Genomic DNA, 12,729 nt, shown 5'->3' with positions numbered 1-12,729 from the left:
CTGCAGTCAATGGCTGTGTTTGAGAGTATCAATACTGTGATGTATGATGGGTAAATTGTGACAGACTGTTCTACAAATAATACTGAGTATTTATTTAGGCTGCAAGATGATTCGTAGTCAGTGATTTGCAGTCAGTCTCAACTCGCCTCTAAAGTTGGCTGCAATGTCGAACTCGCCCAATAATAAGGCTTGGGTCAGGGCAACCAAGGGCTCTATCAAAGGTTATGGATATACTGACAAGATACATGTCTCTCAGCCATAGCCTTGGGAAGTAGCGGTGCTGAAGGGGGCTGCAGCACCCCCTGAAAAATTGGAATTTAAAAAAATATTTTCACTGGGCCAATATAGACTTCTGCAGCGCATTAATGGAGATGGTAAATGCTGCATATCCGCTAAATCGGAAATTACCGTTTACATTTCTAGCGAGCAATCTGTAACGCTTCAGAAATACAGATTGAATAGAGCCCCTAGTCAGTACAAAGTAAACAATCCAATATTATTTTAGCCGCCTCCCAAGTTGCGCAGTGGTCTAAGGCTGTGCGATTAAAGATTCTGGGTTCGAGTCCAGGCTCTGTCGCAGCTGGCCGCAACCAGGAGACCTATGGGGCGGCGCACAATTGGCCCAGCGTCGTCCGGTTTAGCGGAGGGCTTGGCCGGGATGGATGTCCTTGTCCCATCGCGCACTAGCGGCACCTGTGGCGGGCCGGGCGCATTGCACGGTAACACGGTCGCCAAGTGCATGGTGTTTCCTCGGTCACATCGGTGCGTTCACTTTCACAATCCTGTGAAAATAATCATATTTTTGTTTTCTTCTGTAGCCTAATAAACTGCATGGTTTCCCGAGTCATAGTGGGAGGACCACCATATCATCCCGACTCGAAGTTAACTTCAATATGGTTACTATATCATAGTTGCGCATAAATGCGTTTCTCGCATAATACATTTTACAGACATAAAAATATCCTTTAGAATTTGTTTTTGTGGCATTTATAAAATTGTAACAAACTACCTGTTTGATTCACAGCTGTCCTGTTTTTTTTATGTGGCATGACTTTTTTACCTGCATAAAACTGGATGGAAACGTGGTTGTTACCTCAAGTCAGTGTCTTCTGGACATTCCTGTGCAACCGTTATGAGAGTTGACCAGTAACTTGGGAGGTAGCATAATCATTCCAGGTTGCACTATAATCACTCTCACAGGCTTCAAATCAGCAACACTTTTTATTTTGTTCTCATCCATCCACTTACATGATATTACAAATCAACATCCCAGGTCATGGAATAAATACAGGGATGAAATATTGACTCAGATTAAATGTTTGCAGCAGTCTTCTAATGAGTATACAAAAGGCCCTCAAGCGCCAAACCACTTGAGATGAATCCCACTCAGATCATTACAATCATTTTAGTATTTAACAGGTTAGAGGAGCATCATTTAGAGACTACACTACTAGAAAGAAACATGGTCCAATCATCTTCCTGTCTCAATAGCATTCCATACACATAAAGTTGCAATTATTATTTATTTTTAATCTCTCTCTCACACACACACACACACACACACAAAGTTGCAATTATTATTTATTTTTAATCTCTCTCTCACACACACACACACACACACACACACACACACACACACACACACACACACACACACGCGGCCCATATTTCCAACACTCGACAGGCATCTTAAAGTTCAAGTTCAGAATTAAAAGAACCAGGTAAAAGTTATCAAAAAGTGACTTTATGAATATGTCAATAGCACAATATGATTCTATTGTAGTACAATAAATATACTAAAACACTTAGGACGTTGTAGTTTTGAATAAAGAATTAACTGCTGCATTTGAGGTTTCTCAAGAGAGATATTCATATGATAACCATATGCAAATATCTAAAAAATAAAGTTGTCATTTACAAAAGATCCATGCGTGCCAAACATACAACTGACTATGCAATAAATACATTGTTTGCATAGTGGGACTGATGCAGTAGGAAGAAAAAAAATAATTCACCATAGAAGTTGTTGATTGTTAAAAATGTATTCAAAGCTAAGCCATGGTCACTATGGAAGTTGCTCTGAAGCACACCATACATCCTCTCCAATGGAACCTGAAGATAAAGCACTTGGTCCATTCCCTCATTGACAAGCACACACACACACACACACACACACACACACACACACACACACACACACACACACACACACACACACACACACACACACACACACACACACACACACACGAGGGAGGGGGGAGGATAATGTCTATTTTAATAAACCTCAGCAGTCTTGGAATAGGAAATCCTCTGTCAGGATACACATTCACTGAACAGAATAGTACAACTGTTTGCTTATTGAAAGTTATTAAAAGTATGTTTTTAAAAAGTAAAATGTTAACATTTATCAAATAACAGACACATTTGGTTAAGTATGACCATTCTCTTGGTCTTGTGAACACTGCCTTCAGCTAGATGGAACCTTATAGTTGGATTATTATTCATTTGACTAAGTTTCATGTTTGGGAAAGAGGATCAAATGGCTTTTCTCCAGAGGCGCACAGTTAAAAAGACCACATACACACAACACCTTCAAGTCACCACACAGGTTTTGTATCTACCGAGAGATCCAGTCAGAAGACAGATTGTGCAGGAGGTGTTGCATTCAGCTGAAATAGCAGACACCGTGCTTTTCTGTCTGCTTTTAGCTGCACCTCCTCCATCAATGACACCACACCAGGGTCATGTTCAGTAAGGCTCACGGAAATCTGTTTTCATTGGATGAGTTCAGATGGCACCTTCCTGTTAAATTCAGTTTCAATACGTGTTCTACCTACTGAACACGACCCAGCCGTGTTCAACAGGATTTATCCTGACTGGATGTGACAAAGCAGAAAAAAAGGCATTGCGGATTCCATCTTTTTTTTTTATGGAACAATGTAGCCTAATATACGATAGCATGAGAACTGTAGAGAATATTGTGTTCTGTGTTCATTGTAATTTTCTCCATCTATACTGTATCCTGTAAAAAGGAAGCAGAGACGTTTAAGGGGGAAATCCTCTCCACCCTTTCAGCCTTCAAAAGTCTATTACACGGCTTCAGAAATCAATAATGTCTCACTCCTGGTGAGGAAAATCCTTGCTGCATGAGTAACACTGTCTGTCCCCACTCACCCAAAGTACAAAGCACCAGTATATCATATGAGAAGCTATCCCAGTGGAGCACACAAGAATCAGGCAGCAGCACTGCTCTCGTCTCTTCCTGCAGCTACACCCTACTGGGCATTAGGAAGTAGTCAAGACCTTTCGTTGTCTGACTAAAGCTCTAATTGGAGACTGCTATTGTTTGTTCATATCTGCTAGGGTAGAAAGCCCCATGTGGCTCCCAAGCTGCTCAAACAGGGAAAGAGAGGAGAGGGAGGGAGCTGGTGATTGGTGCCGATAGTCGGCGCTCCGTCAGTCATTTCTTTAAGGCTTTTAAAATAAATAAAATAAAAAGGGGGGGGGGGAATTAGAAAAGAGGAGTTCTAGATGGAGCTGAGCGTCATAGATTCATCCGGAGGTGCTCGGGATGTTTGGACATCAGGGGGTAGGCCTGCTTCTTGAAGGGGCCGCCTGTGGTGGTGTTGCCAGAGGGCTTTTTGATGGGCAGGGGGGCAGACACCTCAGTAGCTTTGGAGCTCACGTCCATCTGCTCCACACCAACCTCCATGGGCTGGTCTCCAGACCCAGAGCCCCCAGGGAACAGCAGGGACGAGACTCTAGCCTGGGTGGGGGCCCGGGGCCAGCAGTCCCCCCCAGCAAACTTCACTGGGCTGAGGGAATAGGACATACGGCAGGGTTAGAATAGTGCATTTGAGTACCGACAGGAGCAAGGCAGACCATTAGAATAGTGACATTTTAACAGTGAGGATAAATCCCAGTAGAAGTGAGTACCAGAATGATACTGGATTCAACCACTGCTGGGCAGGACAACTTCATGTAAAAATGCAAGTCCTACACAAACCTAGAGGAACATGAGAGAAAACAAAAAGCACTTACCTCACTGGTGTTCTTGGGCTTCCCAGAAACCTTCTTGGTGAGCGGACTTTTTGCTCAAAGGGGAATTTCTCCTTGACGTTTTCAAGCACAGAGGGGGCTACATACGTAAAGCCCTGTGGGAAGGAGGTCACAGGGAAGATTATAGCCAGGCTCATCAAGGTACATTATAACACAGAACAGAGGAGATGAGCAATGACACACTCATTAAACTACATCATGCAATGTGGCCAGACAGTCAACAGTTTCCAGTAAAAAATAAATAACAAAAAACAGATGCATTACCCATTTCTCGTAAGAACAATCTTTTTTGGTCAAAAATTAAAAAGAACAAAAACAGTCTAGCTTATGCCTAGATGTGTGCGTGCAGCCATGCACACAGTAAAACACACATGCCCACAAACACAAAACCAAATGGACTGAGCACAGTAAGCAGCCTACCAGGAAAACTTGATTGGCACTTTCACTGAGCGTGGAGTCGTCAGGGCTGTCAACAGGAGTCTGGCTGGTGAACTTGGAGTCAAACTGGCTCACATCATCAGCTGATTGCTACAATGGAAGGAAAGGAGGAAACTTGTTAACCTCTAGTCTCTGGGTCATGGAGGACTTGGGAAGCACAGGTGTTCTTCTTCACAATGAAAATTCAATGAATAAGGAATGATGGCTCACCAGAACAGGCTTGAATGGAGGCTCCACTTTGCGAGCGAGAAGTTCGTCCCATTTAATATGCCTGAAGAATTGGTGGGACTGGAGATGAGAAAAAAAGCTACATTAGAGGGTGTCCCTCTTCACCAACATTGTAATAATCCTGCAACAGGTGCCATGTTTTAACTGTATCACCTGAATTTCTGAGGCGTCTCCTGGGCCCGCCCCCAGCCGTAACGAGGCGTTGCGTTTTAGCAGCTGGAACAGAAAGTTATGTTAGTCTGCTCCTTTGTTTTCATTTGACCCGACTTGTGTTACATTTGACAATCAGAAGATGGAGTGTACCTAAAATGCCACCCAAAAACGATTTTATTAAAACTGGAAGAGTTTAACATCTAACACAGTGAAACGCTTACCTTTTTGAGAAGGTCCCTGGCTTCTTGTGTGAGGTAAGGTGGCAAGTTCAATTTACACTTTAAGATTTTGTCAATGGTCTTCTTCCTGTTTTCACCAGTGAATGGTGGCTGTTGAGTAACACAAAAATTATGTTCCACAACAATAGACATAATGTCCCCAAGGTTAAATATCAAAAAAATATTCAAAATGTAAAAAGATGATGTAGTCTTGTACACAGGCTATATTATGTGTATTTCTTGGAGGAGTTGTACTCACTGCTCCTGTCAGCATGTCATACATGAGAGCTCCCAGGCTCCACCAGTCTACAGCCCGGTTGTGTCCACTCCTCATCAGGATCTCTGGGGCCCTGGAGTGACAGAGGGGAGAGGAATGGGTAGGCCTATTCAATGTGCAACCAAACCCTATAGAATGTAGAGGTCGACCGATTATGATTTTTCAACGCCGATACCGATTATTGGAGGACCAAAAAAAAAACACTGCCGATTAAAAATCGGCCAATTTTTATATATATATATATATTTGTAATAATGACAATTACAACAATACTGAATGAACAATGAACACTTATTTTAAGTTAATATAATACATCAATAAAATCAATTTAGTCTCAAATAAATAATGAAACAAGTTCAATTTGGTTTAAATAATGCAAAACAAAGTGTTGGAGAAGAAAGTAAAAACGCAATATGTGCCATGTAAAAAAGCTAACGTTTAAGTTCCTTGCTCAGAACATGAGAACATATGAAAGCTGGTGGTTCCTTTTAACATGAGTCTTCAATATTCCCAAGTAAGAAGTTTTAGGTTGTAGTTATTATAGGACTATTTCTCTCTATACCGTTTGTATTTCATATACCTTTGACTATTGGATGTTCTAATAGGTACTTTAGTATTGCCAGCCTAATCTCGGGAGTTGATAGGCTTGAAGTCATAAACAGCGCAATGCCTGAAGCATTGTGAAGAGCTGCTGGCAGACGCAGGAAAGTGCTGTTTGAATGAATGCTTACGAGCTTGCTGCTGCCTACCACCGCTCAGTCAGACTGCGCTATCAAATCATAGACTTAATTATAATATAATAACACAGAAATACGAGCCGTAGGTCATTAATATGGTCGAATCCGGAAACTATCATCTCGAAAACAAAACATTTATTCTTTCAGTGAAATACGCAACCGTTCCGTATTTTATCTAACGGGTGGCATCCATAAGTCTAAATATTGCTGTTACATTGCACAACCTTTAATGTTATGTCATAATTATGTACAATTCTTGCAAATTAGTTCGCAACGAGCCAGGCGGCCCAAACTGTTGCATATACCCTGGCTCTGCGTGCAATGAACGCAAGAGAGGTGACATAATTTCCCTAGTTAAAAGAAATTCATGTTAGCAGGCAATATTAACTAAATATGCAGGTTTAAAAATATATACTTGTGTATTGATTTTAAGAAAGGCGTTGATGTTTATGGTTAGGTACAGATTGGTGCAACGACAGTGCTTTTTTCGCGAAAAAGCTTGTTAAATCACCCGTTTGGCGAAGTAGGCTGTGATTCAATGATAAATTAACAGGCACCGCATCGATTATATGCAACGCAGGACAAGCTAGATAAACTAATAATATCATCAACCATGTGCAGTTAACTAGTGATTATGTTAAGATTGATTGTTTTTTTAATAAGATAAGTTTATTGCTAGCTAGCACCTTACCTTGGCTCCTTGCGGCACTCGCATAACAGGTAGTCAGCCTGCCACGCAGTCTCCTCGTGGAGTGCAATGTAATCGGCCATCATCGGTGCCCAAAAATGCTGATTACCGATTGTTATGAAAACTTGAAATCGGCCCTAATTAATCAGCCATTCCGATTAATCGGTCGACCTCTAATACAATGTGCAACCAAACTCACTAATTTCTCCTACCAAGAGTATGTACAGTAGTGGATAAAGAAGTTTACAACAGACTAGGAGGCTGATATTAACTTTTCATTGTTTTAATGATTAGGACCGTGACTTACATGTATTCTATGGTGCCACAGAAAGTGTGAGTAACCGTGCCATCGTGAATTGATTCTTTACACAGTCCAAAGTCTGTGAGCTTGATGTGACCGTTGTTGTTGAGCATGATGTTTTCTGGCTTCAGGTCTCTGTAGATGATGCCTTTCTGATGCAGGTGTCCCAGAGCCATTGAAATCTCTGCCAGATAGAAGCTGCAGAACAGAAAACAGACATCTATACAGTTACAGGAAGTATGATGGAAAAAAATCTAACTGTAAAGCATCAACAGCATTTTGGAAAAATGTATCCTTTCAGATTCACCTTTCATTGCCCTCTACATTCTAAACCTAAGTGTTGTGCTTCCAACACCCTAACATTTGTCTGCTTCTAAAAATAGATCCAGAACACACCCCTACTGACCTTATGCTATGTAATCAAATCTCACATCTGTTGACACAACATTTGAGTGAGGACTACAGGTTCCAGACAATCGTATCTATTCTACACACTTCAAACAGATAGACATCTCTAGCATGACAGATCACTTACCATGCTTTGTCCTCCACAAGGATCCCCTCTCTCTCCAATTGCATAAACAGCTCCCCACCTGCAAATCACAAATACAGCATTTAAATATGCGCTATGTAGAAATTGCTCAGCCATTCCATGGTTGCTAAAATTCTAGCAGTTCGCTTAATTTCAGTTAATGTGAAAAACAAGCAAGTATATTGTAGAAAATCATTTTACCATCTAAACCGATGTGATATTTTCCATAACCATTTTCAGCTGGTGTACAAAACTGACAGTAAAATACAAAAAACGAAACTTAAGAACGGGAAGCATAGATATAGCACAGATAGAACATATCTGCCGCTTCTAAGATTTGCTTTCAATGCGAATGACAGATCTATAACTCACATCTCTATGTGAATTTGGTCAGGTGTAATGAACACACCGTGCCCCAGCCACTCACCACTGAGGTACTCCAGGATGAGGTACAGCTTGCCCCCTGTCTGGAAGGCATAGATGAGGTCCACTATGAATGGGTGCTTCACCTCCTCCAGGATGTTCCTCTCTGCCTTGGTGTGTGCCGTGTCCTTAGCGTTACGCACTATCATCGCCTGGAGGCATCAAACAAGGCATGGATTGTCAACCACTGTCAGCATTATAACAACGGTAGCACTTTACATTTACAGCAGAGAATAAAGGGGAAATAACCTGGTAATAGTATGGTAACAAGTTAGTCACTCCAAATGAAAAACATTATTGCACTTAGAAACTGAGGTATGATATGCATTTGAAAAGTAACACTAGAGTACATTCTTTGTCAAGCAGGACACACTATGGTAGGTAACAGACAACAGGTTTGCGACAGTCTGACAACATAACAATAACCTAAAGGAATTGTTCATTTGCCATCTGGTTTCGATGATTATTTCTCTGCGCTCCCCTTTTCCCCAGCCCAGTGAAAGAAAGTAAAGGAACGCCTCTGCTCTGAGCCATGTCATTAATGCCGTTATTGTTGCCCTCAGGTCCAGAACACGCGCAAATCTTTTGCTCAAAGAAATCCAAAACATTCAAACTATTTCAGCCATTGGGAACAATACTAGATCTGTTTCAGTTGGATAAAGCCTGAGCCCAGTGGCAGAGCCAGAAGCCAGAGTATGAGAGCAGAGCAGTCGGCCATGAGCGTGAGGCTCTGCTGCCTGCCGTGCTACACAGCCACTTACAACATGCACACACGGTTAAGTTCACCATGCTAAACACCAGTGCTGGGGCAAGTCTGCTGCTTTTCAACAGCGTTTCACTAGAGTATATACACCCTTATGTTATATTAGGAGAATTGTGTTTCCATAGCTAGGGCTGACACTGAGGACTTGTGAAAAGCAGAATCAACAACCTCTGCATAATCAAAACAGTTGCTTTGTGAGGTGTTAAAGTTCAGTTAGCCATTGTTATGTAAATGCAAGCTGAAAAGTACCAGGGGCTTTACTTTAACCACAAGTGAGAGCAGGTCCGCCGGAGCCATGGCCCATGGAAACAGAAAAGTCTGAGCCTTTTCGGTAAAACACCGGGGTAAATCCTGTATGTAAAAGCTATATGGGTTTCCAAGATGTGAGGGAAAGAGGGGGACACTGGTGTTTTATTTGGCAGTGATGATAGCTGCTGGTTGGTTGGTTAAGAGCTCTTAGCTCCTGCATGGTAGCAACAGTAAATACTGGCTTATAAAAAAAACTATAAACAGAACCATTATTACCGAAACCTCTAAGGCTTCTGGGAAAAATTGGTGGATTCTGGGGCCAAGATGCAAACCAGACGGGCAGTCATCAATTACAGAAAGGATGCAGAGCAGATGGAAAGAAACTGTGGAGAACAAACAGCCCTGAGGTTTCATGGGAAGTCGTTTTAGTTTTTTTGTTATGGGTTAGGCGGCCTCTTTTCTGACTGCATGGCTAAAGGAATTCACCTGTGTATTCAGTACACTACTGTAACAACTTGGGTCAGTGTCCAATCTGGGCTCATCGTCATGTCAATGGAAATCCGTAAATCTTTATAGAATAAATAACAGAACTTAAGTGTGCAGTTCCTTAGGGGCAAACGAGAGAACAAAAGATAAGTATCTCAATGTCATGAGAATCCAAACAGCCCACCTTCTTCAAGACCTTCATGGCGAAAATCTTTCCCGAAGTGGCACCCGACACCTTACGAACTTGAAAAACCTGAATGTGATGGGGGAAAGTCAAAACACGAATTTATGTTATCTATTCTAAGGAGAAGACGTGAATGAATACTTGAACAAGTCATAGGGTGATGAGGGATAGCTCACCTTTCCATAGCCTCCTTTTCCTAAAACCCGGAGTAACTCAAAGCATTCCGGACGAATGTGCTCCGTTCCTTTGTTGACACTGTCTTCAGAGATTTCAAACTTTTCACAGTCGTCCATGTTACTTGAGAATACATTTAAAAAGACAACCATTGAAACATAATTCATTCATGTCAAATTTCAGCCAGTCAATGTTGAATCTACCCGAATGACAAAACCAGAAGGTTAGATTAAAGATGGAATCCGCAGTAGGGGAAAACAGTCCTGCCTGCACAAGCAATCTATTGACTAAAATCACTCATTGTTCTTTATCTGTTCATCAAGCACACATCATAAAAGTGGTCAAAGGTGTTGCTGTAGTTAACAAAACATTTATTACACAGATTATTAATCCCTTTAGGGCAATTAGATTGACACCTGTGCCCAAACAATAAAACACATAGAATTGCATAACAAAGACGCACCCTGTTGTCAAAGATATTATGGTGAATGTGCCACATTAGCTAGTGCTAAAATATACAGGCTGAACCTATGTTGTAAATACCCACAATTCGAACCCGCTGCATTGCTCCGTGCATTCGCTCATTTGGATCTGGCAAAAAAAAGGGGGGAAAAAAAGAGAACAATTTAACAACAGGATTGATCTTTCTCCATCAGTAAACAACTTCAAAAATATACCTGTTCCAGTGATTATTCAGACGGGACTTTTTTGACTGCATCACACACACAGTCTTGTGAGACTGCTGAAAAAAAAGCAAATGATTCTAAAATTAAAGATGTATGAAAGAGTAGCTAGAACAACTTGTTTCACTTGTCCACATCCAACGATGCCGAAATCTGATCATCAGAGGTCAAGTGGTTTCATAGCTACGTTATATCCGTTAATTATGTTTTGACAATCCAACTAAGAACGGATCGTTTCTTGAGAAGACAGATGGCTAGGCCTATATAGCTGGTTAGTTTAGCTTGCCACCAACGTTAAGTCCGCCCTTGGTTCAGCTACCTAATAATAGTTAGTTCATATAATATTAATTAGCTAGCTACCTTCTTTCTTACTTACTTACTAACGTTAATCGCTAAGTTAACTAGTTATATATTAGCGGTTGTAAGCGTGGGTTCTTCTTTTGGGCTTGCCACGCACGACTAGCTAACCAGCTGATATGTTGAAGTTATTGACAAAGACAGTCTTAAGCTTCTGACTAACATCAGCTTCTTTACTGCAGACAAGTTAGTTTGCGCCTCCCTTCTTCACTAGCAGCTAACGATAGTAGCTAACTGGTTCATGCCAAGGTCGGAAGCTAAAGGAAACTAGCTTGCTTGTAATGTTTTGCTGGGTAGCTAGCTAATTACTGTACAGTAGCTGGCTACTTACCCCATCCCCGAGTTCGTCATCAGACACATTTTCGTCCGCCTGATCCAAATCAATGTCGAATACCCCCGCCATTGCGTTTGCTTGGTCCCTCTCTCTCACTCAGTCCGAAATAAAGTATCAACTTCTCCACTGCCTCATGGAAACACACCTCACCGACATAACCGGCTACAGTAAATAAAACCCATGCGAGTAGCAGTACCGCTAGCTACCGGCCAAACACAATAAAAAAAGGGGGAAAAACAAAGCCAAGTGTTGAGCACGCGCACTGCTGAAATGAGATAGTAGCTAGCTGAGTATCTTTAATAGGAGCCCATGTCCATGGTGCCCCATACCTTTTCGTTAAATGATTTCGCCCGTTTAAACATGTTATATTTGATCGTATCTTATCCTTTAGTAGTTTCAACGTGATGTTTGTGTGAAATAAGCTATGATGATGATATTGTAGTCAGTCAAAATCGAATCAAATGTTATTGGTCACATACACATATGTAGCAGATGTTATTGCGGGTGTAGAGAAATGCTTGTGTTCCTAGCTCCAACAGTGCAGTAGTATCTAACAATTCACAACATTAAACACATCTGAAATAATGGAATTAATAAATATTTGTCCCATGGACTGCTTGGCATATTCTTTGCCACAACATGTATGATTGCATTATGAACATTTTTCACAGGCTTTTGTGTATTCTCACTTGGTTAATTGTGATCTTAGTGTCTTTTGTGATCTAACCTGTAACCAGACTAACTGTTTGTGTGCAGATACCCGTTATTGGCAGTAGATGGCAGTGAAAACAAAGTAATCCTTCTTCGTGTTTTAAGAGATTTTTCACCCCATTTGGACCTTGAGTAGTGCAGTGATCGTAAGTGCCAACAGGGGGCGCCCATAGGGTGTTACCAAATATTATTATAGCTAACCAACCCTGATTCATCTGTGGTGTTACTGTTTACCTCAGCCTGATTCAGGTGCTACTTATCTTCCTGTTGTGGAATAACCCACATAAATGTACACAGTCACCTTGAGTTGAGGTGGTGTGAGAATTATATGATGTGATGTTTCACATATAGCATCACCATTCCTGTGATGATGACTCATGACTGGGAGCATTTATACACACACACACACACACACACACACACACACACACACACACACACACACACACACACACACACACACACACACACACACACACACACACACACACACACACACACACACACACACACACACACACACACCTTTCTTCTACTCTGTGCCCAGGGGCATAGAAGGCTTATCTCTGTGACTCAGTGACACCTGTGGTCCCAGATCAAAGGGACTGTGTTTCAAGTCAAGTTTAACGTTTTTTTATTAGTCGTATGTACGGAATACACATGGTATACGTCATCCAACAAAATGCTTACTTGCAGGTTCCTTCTCGACAATGCAAACAACAGTAAGAAAT

The 12,729-nt window shown here is 41.5% G+C and overlaps 1 protein-coding gene across 2 annotated transcripts; it reads right to left on the bottom strand.

The window, feature by feature from the left end:
• Nucleotides 1-1,202: 1,202 nt before the first annotated feature.
• On the bottom strand, nucleotides 1,203-11,595 carry rps6kb1a (ribosomal protein S6 kinase b, polypeptide 1a). 2 transcript variants are annotated; one of them, XM_029691158.1, is made up of 15 exons: nucleotides 11,285-11,369; nucleotides 10,591-10,655; nucleotides 10,461-10,504; nucleotides 9,916-10,036; nucleotides 9,740-9,808; nucleotides 8,062-8,209; nucleotides 7,638-7,695; nucleotides 7,109-7,300; nucleotides 5,359-5,449; nucleotides 5,103-5,210; nucleotides 4,882-4,944; nucleotides 4,711-4,788; nucleotides 4,483-4,590; nucleotides 4,045-4,157; nucleotides 1,203-3,818 (listed from the first exon to the last, which is right to left on the bottom strand). In XM_029691158.1, the coding sequence occupies exons 3-15, from the start codon at nucleotides 10,496-10,498 to the stop codon at nucleotides 3,548-3,550; spliced, it is 1,458 nt and encodes a 485-aa protein (XP_029547018.1). In that variant the 5' UTR covers nucleotides 10,499-10,504; nucleotides 10,591-10,655; nucleotides 11,285-11,369; the 3' UTR covers nucleotides 1,203-3,547. The 2 variants fall into 2 exon arrangements, with proteins under 2 accessions (XP_029547018.1, XP_029547017.1); XM_029691157.1 differs by lacking the exon at nucleotides 10,591-10,655 and having other exon boundaries at nucleotides 11,285-11,595.
• Nucleotides 11,596-12,729: the final 1,134 nt, after the last annotated feature.

Source organism: Salmo trutta, chromosome 15, assembly GCF_901001165.1.
Source record: "Salmo trutta chromosome 15, fSalTru1.1, whole genome shotgun sequence".
Taxonomy (NCBI): Eukaryota; Metazoa; Chordata; class Actinopteri; order Salmoniformes; family Salmonidae; genus Salmo; species Salmo trutta.
This window is presented reverse-complemented; position numbering and strand designations above follow the sequence as displayed.

Excerpts from the sequence above, each read along its gene's own strand:
- rps6kb1a (XM_029691157.1), bottom strand. The coding sequence starts at position 11,356 with ATGGCGGGGGTATTCGACATTGATTTGGATCAGGCGGACGAAAATGTG. Across the intron at positions 8,210-9,739 it reads CCATGAAGGTCTTGAAGAAG|GCGATGATAGTGCGTAACGC; the intron begins GTGGGCTGTTTG and ends TGATGCCTCCAG. Across the intron at positions 4,789-4,881 it reads GAGACGCCTCAGAAATTCAG|TCCCACCAATTCTTCAGGCA; the intron begins GTGATACAGTTA and ends TCTCATCTCCAG.